At 52.1% G+C, this 8,393-nt stretch overlaps 4 protein-coding genes across 4 annotated transcripts; 2 read left to right on the top strand and 2 right to left on the bottom strand.

The window, feature by feature from the left end:
* On the bottom strand, window positions 1–619 carry JCM6883_005944 (uncharacterized protein; the record flags this gene model as incomplete). Its single annotated transcript, XM_076634385.1, has 1 exon — window positions 1–619. A coding segment is annotated over one exon (619 nt), but the record flags the coding sequence as incomplete, so codon positions are not given.
* Window positions 620–1,037: 418 nt separating this feature from the next.
* JCM6883_005943 (uncharacterized protein) lies at window positions 1,038–1,905 on the top strand (the record flags this gene model as incomplete). The annotated part of the gene is made up of 3 exons (XM_076634384.1): window positions 1,038–1,146; window positions 1,212–1,366; window positions 1,429–1,905. The coding sequence occupies 3 exons, from the start codon at window positions 1,038–1,040 to the stop codon at window positions 1,903–1,905; spliced, it is 741 nt and encodes a 246-aa protein (XP_076485670.1).
* Window positions 1,906–2,519: 614 nt separating this feature from the next.
* JCM6883_005942 (uncharacterized protein) lies at window positions 2,520–3,645 on the top strand (the record flags this gene model as incomplete). Its single annotated transcript, XM_076634383.1, has 2 exons — window positions 2,520–2,895; window positions 2,963–3,645. 2 exons carry the CDS (start codon window positions 2,520–2,522, stop codon window positions 3,643–3,645), a joined length of 1,059 nt encoding a protein of 352 aa, XP_076485669.1.
* A 1,997-nt stretch (window positions 3,646–5,642) lies between these two features.
* On the bottom strand, window positions 5,643–7,570 carry JCM6883_005941 (uncharacterized protein; the record flags this gene model as incomplete). Its single annotated transcript, XM_076634382.1, has 7 exons — window positions 5,643–5,950; window positions 6,060–6,265; window positions 6,337–6,419; window positions 6,502–6,688; window positions 6,753–7,010; window positions 7,079–7,277; window positions 7,474–7,570. The coding sequence occupies 7 exons, from the start codon at window positions 7,568–7,570 to the stop codon at window positions 5,643–5,645; spliced, it is 1,338 nt and encodes a 445-aa protein (XP_076485668.1).
* Between the last annotated feature and the right edge of the window lie 823 nt (window positions 7,571–8,393).

The raw sequence follows: 8,393 nt of genomic DNA, 5'->3' as shown, positions 1-8,393 counted from the left end.
TTCTACGATGTCGATATTCGTGAGTGGCTTCATGTTCCTCCTCCTCTTCATCCTCCGACGATGAGGACGAAGCAGAACTACCACTATACCCGAGATGTCGACCTGAACCGGCAGAAACGTTTCGAACTGAATTCATTCCTGCGAACCGATTCTCCTCCTCTGCGTCCTCCAGATCGGAATCTTCCTCTTGATCTCCCTCGGAAGACGAAACGAATCCATTATCTTTCAACTCTTGAAGCGTCATCGTCGAAGGGGGAACGAACCCTTCTCCTCCTCCTCCTCCTCTGACTGCTTCGTATTGATCCGTCTCGTCTTCTCCTTCCTGGGTCGTGCGATCATCTTCATCTTCCTCTTCTGTGGAAGACCAATCTGCTGACTGTTGTTGTTCGGCGTAAGCGACTTGGGATCGACTCGTTCGACTCGAGATTGAGTTCGAGAATATGCTGATTCTGGAGTCGTCGAGTAATCTCCTTCTCCTGAGTATCTCGTATGAGAGGATAGCAGTCGGTCTCGGGAGTAGACAAAGAACAGCGGGAAGGAAGATCAAACTTTCTCTCGAGAGAATCTCTCGAGCGCTCTCTCCCTCTTGTCTCACAATCATCGACCATGGCCGAAGCATCTACTCAGATTTCAGATCACAGCGATCGATTCGAATGTTATCGGGAGAAGGTCGTCGAGAACGTTTGGCTAACGCTGCCGATTGTGTCCTTCAGATCCGAGACGAGAACGACTATCTGTCAACAGCAACAGCATGCTCCCCGAGCTACCCCCCGAACTCCTTCGCGCAATCGTCGAAAACTTCCATCTTCCCCCTTTCACGAGTCCACGCCGAACTCGCAAGCTCGAGGCCGAAACACAATCGACGCTTCGCTCCCTCTCTCTCATGAGTCGCGTCTTCCGGGAGATCGCTCAACCTCTCCTCTACAATTTCGTTCGAATTCCAAAGGGCAGAAGCATCAAGACGGTCTCGCTTCTCGTCGAAAACCTCAATACAAACGATCGTGTTCGAGAATGAGGGAAACTCAGAGGCACCGCCTATGAAGGAAGTTGAGCGGCTCTCGAAGGAAGTTCCGTCGGCTTTGAGCGAGGTCAAACAGTTGATCACCTCGTCCTGTCTCTGGACTTTGAACAACTTTGGAGGCTCTAGTTCGTCTCTCTCCAAAGTAGTTATTTTGACAGATCGTGCTGACTTTTTGTTGTGCGTCGCGCAGCAGACCTCATGCGAGTCTTCGTCAATGACTCCAGCTCGACACTTCGACAACTGGTCGTTTATCGTTCCCCTTTCTCGAAGTGCTCGGCTTATACCACGTTGACCTGGTTCCCGACCCTCTCCCAATCGAAAGTTTCCCGCGTCTCCCTCACTTGGGTCTCGAATGCGTAAGCCTCGAGGAGACTGTCACAAAAAGCCTGATATCCTTGACCCCCCAGGCCGACTCGATTACCATCACGTCGGGCGCCTTCATCGACGCAGATTCCGAGCTCCCTGCCCTTCCTTTCGCTTCAATTCTCGTCAACCTCCCTTGGCACTGGCTCGACGAGGTGATCGACGCGGAGTCATCCATCGTGAACCTCCCTGTTCTCGTCTCCGGGATTGTGTCTTCGACTTCAGCCAGGCGTTGCAGTACTGAACTCACTGTTCTCGCTTTCCTACTCAAAGACCCTCGACGGTTCACTCGCCTCGAATCAATCTACCTGCCTCCTTCCAGATCTCTCGTGTCAGAGTACCACACAATCGATGTTGTGGCTTCGATTCGGATGGTCACGCTCGCCGCAAAGGATCGTAATATCGAAGTTGTAATCGAGGAACAATCAGAGGATCTCGCGGCGGAATGTCAGATCTCGGAGGAGTTCATGAGGAGGATGACGCAGAGGAGGATGGCTGGAACGGCAGCAGAAGGGGAGTAGGCGAGATGGGATCAGAAGAAAGCGACTTCGAAGAGGAAATCGATCGAGGGAGTGAGAGGAAGAGCTTTTCGTTTCAAGTATCGCTTTACTTTCATGAACCGTTCATGTGTAATCTGTCACATTATTCCTACGAGCAGAGTGAGACTCTTTGCCGTAGGACGAAGGAAGCCTCGTCGGCTCGAGCTATTCACTGCGAAAAGTCGAGATCAGTTCTGGCCTCTTCCCCTCACTTCGTCACCTTCCACTTTCCGCCGTCTCTGAGTCCAGCGAACAGAAGAGTTTCATCTGAACCAGCCTAGCTCGCCTTGAAGCGCTTCCAACTCGACCTCGGTCCCCCCTCTTTCTTCATCAAACAACCTCGCCTTCTTCCTCCTCAACAGCTTCAGCACATCGTTAGACAGTAGAGACGACTTCAGTGGGACTGTATAAGGGTTACTACCAGATCAAGGAGCCTTTCTAGGCCGTCAATCAGAGTACGTTCCTCTCCTTCAACAACTCTGATCATCGCTCTCGAATCACAACAGGCACTTCAGCGAGAACCAGGAGCTGACACGCTGCCATGTCTACAACCTGAATAGACGGCTACCTAGTCAGCGCTTCCGCCCGTGATCAAGATGACTACCCTCTCCTCTCTTCCTCCCGAACTCCTTCGCGACATCATCGAGTCGACCGTTCCTCTCACTTTCCATTCAAGGACCTACAAAGAGCGAAGATCAACGCTCTGCTCCCTCTCCCTTGTCTCTCGACATTTCCGGGCGATCGCACAACCTCTATTCCGCGCAATCGTCTGGATCAAATGGGACGAGCAGATCGAACTTTTACTTAACGCGTGGGATAATTCGACGGGGATCAAGGAGCTCATGGTGGGATGGCTCGCAAGCTCAGAAATGGTTGAGAAGTTTGTAAAGAAATGGAAAGGGTTTTCAAGTTTTGCGATCGAGCGCCCGTCTAGGGATCCGTTCGACCTAGAAGTCCTTCTCGAGCATACTGGTGAGTCTGTCGAGCTGTCGATCCCCAGGTTTTGGGGAGGTGTTGACGTTCTCCTCCTCCGTCGTAGCGCTTGTCAATCTCCAGCTTTCCGGACCCGGTTTCGATTTCACCGTTCGCAGCCCACTCTCTACCCTTCGATCTCTCACGTTCGACTGGGGCGTGCTGAACTCTTCTGCTCCTCTCCTTCTGGATCCTGAAATGCTGCCCTCCCTTCAAGCTCTTGCACTCTATGCTATGACCGAGGAGGAAGACATGCAGCGACTAGAAGCAACGAACATCTCGCGACTCCTCCCACAGCTTGACGCTATCGTCACAAATTCGGATCTGTACCGTCTCGGCGTTAATGACCTCTTCTCCGGTTACGCTTCTCGTATCCTGACCGACGTCTGGCTTGACTCTCTCGACTCCCCCGATCACACCCGATTTCTTGCATCCGTTCAGCAACTCCGTATCCAAGAATTCACAACCTTCACGCCCGAGACATCGGCAAGGCTTCTGACTTTACTCGCCGCCTCTCGAGATCCCGCAAATTCGTCCCTTAAGTCAATTTACCTCCCCCTCAAATGGCACCCCTCCCGTCTTCAAACAGCAGAAATCGTTATCGAGATGGAACGAGTCATCAAGGCGTGCGAAAAAGCTGGAATTGAGCTAGTCTTCGACTTGCAACCCGAGGCATATCTGGACAACTTCATTTCTGAGGAATTCTGGGGCAGGCAACGAAGGAGACGGAAGGAGGAAGAACAGAGGTGAAGATCAGGAGAGGAGAGTGGGTCGAGAGGGTATTCGGCGCGGAAGTCAGTGAGGGAGGATTGAGCGTGATGGCATTCTTCGGTTTTTTTCCCCTTCCCCCTAGTCCTCGGTCAATTCTTTACCTCCTCCCTGACCCTTGACTACTCTGTCAACGTAATTCACCTATACTTCGAAAGCGAGACGACCGCACTTGGTTCAAGGCTGCAAAGGCGAGAGGTACAAGTTCACGTGCGAGGTTGTGGTTAAAAAATTTAACCTATTTGAAACGGAATCGAATTCGGAAGCTGGTATTCCTGGACCCCGCTCGGAAGTCGGTTGCAACTTTGTAAGCTTTGCAACGTACGCGTAGTAGCACATCTGTTAAGACGACTACAGTATCGTGTAAGGGACGAAGGAATTCACGGAAAAAGAGAGGAAAGAACACCAGAGGCAATCCAAGGTCACGGTAGCTGCGAGAACAAACGAAAGCGACAGGAAACGTGCTTATGGATGGGAAACCTTGGGCAGAGGACAGCCAATTCATCAAGGGAAAGGATGCACCTGCGACGGAAGTCATTCCTACGCGGGTTATGGAGAATTCCGACGAAACAAGCAAATCCGGGCGAATTGCTTCAAGGCCGGATAGCGCCAGCACAATGAGAGGAGAGATGTTGCGGCGGCATGCAGACGTCGAAAACACTGCTGGCAATCGGGCGCACGTAGCTCTGGGTGATTGGCTCGTGATCCGGATGCGAACGAACGAGCTCGGAACACATCACCACCGGAGTATAGGCCGGGTGACGCAGCGCTGATCTCAAGCAGCCGGGAGTGAGCTTGACTCGAGAGAGTGAACAGCCTGCTCGCAACCTGGCAGGCAGCGCTGCAGCAGCCTGCTTCGAATATTTTGATTTGCTGCTGGCAGCCTGCTCGTTTCCCCTCGTCAGGCTGCAGCCAACCTACGGTCAAGCTGCTCGCAACCTGCTCTCACAAGTATGCAATCTATCTCTTCTTTCTTCAAATATCCTCACGGGAGTCTTGCGCTGAACAACTGGAGAGCTTTCGAGCGGAACCCGGGGAGAATTTTGATCTCTATCTGACCTTCTAGGAGGCAACAAGCAGATTGCGGCAGAGTCTTTGCGCCTCGTACGTGTCAGAGGCTTGTACGTCCTTGGCCGTGCAAAGAGTGGGTGGTAAACGTACGTACACGCGAGAGATGCGAGCAATCGAGCACGGTTGACAGTAGCTTGCTCCGAAGAACGAGTCCGCTGACCACCAGAGGACACTGACATACACTATGCACCCTATGTGGTCGATAGCCGGCCCCGGAAGCGCCGTCCGATTGCAAACCGACGGATTCATGGCCATGAAAACTGCGACTGTGCAAAACGAAACTTTGACGAGCACGTGCTCGGTGCCTTCGAATCCTTGTCGTTTCAAACATTGATAGCTCCCTCCCAGCGTACTATATACACCATGGGAGCAACTCCCGTACTCCACGAAGTGGGTAGCAGGGGAAAACTCCAAGAACAGTCTCGTCAGATACTCCTCAAGGAATCCGCGCGTATGATTGAACACGGCCTATGATGATGCAGAGTATGATCCATATCAAGAGTTCGTCACAACAAGTAGAAACCGAGCGATAATGCGCCAGGAAGGAAGTAGATGGCACTCAAAGTGCCGCGAAAACGTTTAATGGATCTCGTGAGAAGACTGACCGGGCAGCGTCCGCCTGCTCAATGCAAGACATGCCAAGGTGCGAGGCTGTCTGCAAGGAATGGAAGACTGACTTGGGCGTGATCGGTCAGGAGTGGAGATGAGAGAATTGTCAAAGGAACGAAAGTTGGGAGACCCGAGCTCAAGTCACAGAAGAGCGTGAGATAGAGCTACTGCTTCCGTCTCGTTCGATGATAGCGTTGCATTGCTCTCTCGTACGACTCGGAGAATTCGGTAGCTGTCGCAGGAGACTCAGGACACACATCGAGAAACAACTCGATCTTGTCGAGCTCAATCGAGCCTGATCAAGATCGCTTGAACATTTCACTGAAAGGATGATACCTCGTATCCATCTTTTTCTCGTTCATCTCACGCATGGTCATTCCAAACTCGGCCAAGGTCACCCAATTTGCTTGTCCATAGAAGACAAGCGATCCCCTTTCAACTCCCCTCCCTGCACGTGCTGCCGCCATCGTTGGAGCTGAGACGACGTGCCAATTCCCATGTTGGATCAAGGAGGAAGGGAACAGCAAGGTGACGCCGGCAGGTAATTCAAGCACGATACCAAGCTCGTTGAGAATGAGCCAAGAATGTTGAGAAGAGTCGAATTCACCTAAGCTCCACAACCGGAATCAATCATTGAGAAGAAAGTAGTGAAGCATAGGCAAAGACTTCAGCTGATACTCAAGGAGCAGCAAGAGGGAAACTCGAGAAAAACTTACCGTAAGCGATGACAGCGCATACACCTGCCGCGGGATTCTTCCAATCGACGTGAAGGCAGCAGTCGACGCCGTTAGGAGAGGGTAGGTTTATGCAGAGTAGCGGAAACTTCAGAAATGGTGACTTCAATTTCGACTTCTCCCCCGCGCGCTCGTATCGATGAGCGATTCGACGGAAATGGGTCGTGAAGACCTGGTCGATATGTTTCCTGATGGAGAAGGCAATCCAGCTAGAGTCAATACTCGTTGATTTCTCCGAACCGAGACGAGAAAATCTTACACAATTCCTTCGAGGTCGGGATTCGAGAGGACGGCCTTTGTGAGTTCGGGATAATCTTTATGTGTACTTGTATAGTGAACCTCCTACAATCTACAAGTGTGAGAACCCGTGTTCAACAGTTCTGAGTGAGAGTTGCGACTCAACTGATTCATAGATGCGGGTTACCCCGAAAGTAATCGAGTTGTGACCTCCGCGCGTTTCATCCTTCGTGCAAGCTTTGGCGAAGTGAGGGAGACTTCTGATCCGGTTGACAAATCGAAGGGCGGCCGAGCGAACGAAATCTTGAGGTGAACCGGTTCGGATAAAGAGGACGTCACCGTCAATGGTTTCGCCAACGGTAGAAGGGTGAGACCTATTACATGCAGGAGACAGTGTCAGCTAAGGACACCATATCGAGTGGGAAGAATGAAACAAACGGAGAATATGGAATTTTCCGATATTGTTGGGGATCCACTCTCCGACGTTTCGAGCTATTGTTCAAACCTTGTTGTAGATTTCTAGACATTGGTAAGCCTATAGGACTCGAGGTCTCAACTTGAACCCGATTTCCAGCTTCACCAAATTTCCTTTTCATCCGATCTTGATTCTTCTCCTCCCTCACTCGCTTGGCCTCTTCTTGCCTCAGCCATCTCCGTCGACGGTTGCTCGACAACAAAGGCGGTGTGGATAGCGTCCTACAGATATGAGCGAGCACGTCAGCCCCGGTAATCACGACTTGGTTTGCGAAAGTAAGGAAACTCACCGAGAAACCGAAGATCCTGTTGAGCCCGATGCTCCCACAGAGACAGCGGTATCCGCTGCACTACTTGTCAACGCTCCCAATAGCTCCTTCGAGTACCCTTCTCGCCCTTCTTCGCTCGCGATTTCACCTATCGAGTCCAATCGACTTTTTACGAGTCCCTCGACGGTGATTGAGAACACCTCGAGCTGAGACTTGGGACCTATTTCAGACCTCAGAATCATCGTCAGTGTCTTGGAGCCAGCAGGAGAAGAGGATTTCGCGCTCGACTACCGTAAACAGGTTTCACAAATGAGCGACAGCATCAACACTACGGTCAGGTAGGCTTACAAGAGTACTGTCGCTTCATTTGCTCCGCCTATCACGTCTGTCGAGCGGATGCAAGGAGATAAACTTACTCGTGGAATCAGATGAGTTCTGAGTGTTGTTGTAGCTTCCTCGAGGAGACGACGCGGCGGTCGAACTTGCGGAGCGCAGTGTTGATCTTCGTGACATCGGTGGCGTGTGGGAGCGTCGAGGTATAGAAGTGTGACGCCGGCTGATTTAGGAGGGATCCGACTCGTCGAGGTCCGAGGTGCAATTTTCGATTTTGCAAAAGGGATTCCCCGGTGAGTGCAGCAGTGACTCCCCTGTACGCCCAGTATGTCCGTCACTCTGACAATCGACCAACGCTGCATGAGTCGAGCTGCTTGAAACAATGCGACTCGCCCCCTTCGCCGGAATCGGAATTTCTTCCCCAATCCAGTCAGTACTCCTTCCCGCAATCCCACCGATATCCTCACGACCCTTGTACTTCGACTGCCACACAGTCTTCACAGACTTCACAGACTTTCCGATTCGCTCCCAGTCTCATCACCGCGGCACCTCGATGCTTTGAATCGCCCCATCCCCTTTCGCCCCGATGCGACTTACGCCTCCTCCGCCGTCTGCTATATCGACAGTCGCCTTTCTCGAAGCCTAGCTCATAGGAAACGGAGCAGTAGTATACGGGAGTGGGGGTAACTAAGCGAGGAGGAGAGAACCCGAGCAGGACGGCCGAAAGCTGCTGAAAGGGGTCGTACAAGATGGGTAGCCGTTCAGCGAAGGATGTCGTATCTCTGGTGTCGGCACGGGTGCTTCAGGAGTGCGAGAACGCGAAGACGAGGAGACGAGGAGACGAGGCAGGGTTGGAGGAGGGCAGACGGCGGAGGGGAATCGGTGGTGGCCGAAGTAATGCTCGAACCCTTCTCGAGGGACCGTACACCAGAATCGAACGAAAGGCGAATACCACATTGACAGTGAGCGCAGAAGGAAGAGGATTGTTTGACGACTTTCGTTT

This window comes from Sporobolomyces salmoneus, assembly GCF_050403485.1.
Source record: "Sporobolomyces salmoneus JCM6883 DNA, S_salmoneus_JCM6883_v1_ctg58, whole genome shotgun sequence".
Lineage (NCBI taxonomy): Eukaryota > Fungi > Basidiomycota > Microbotryomycetes > Sporidiobolales > Sporidiobolaceae > Sporobolomyces > Sporobolomyces salmoneus.
The sequence above is the reverse complement of the archived record's forward strand: the minus strand, read 5'-3'. Positions and strand labels throughout refer to the sequence as shown.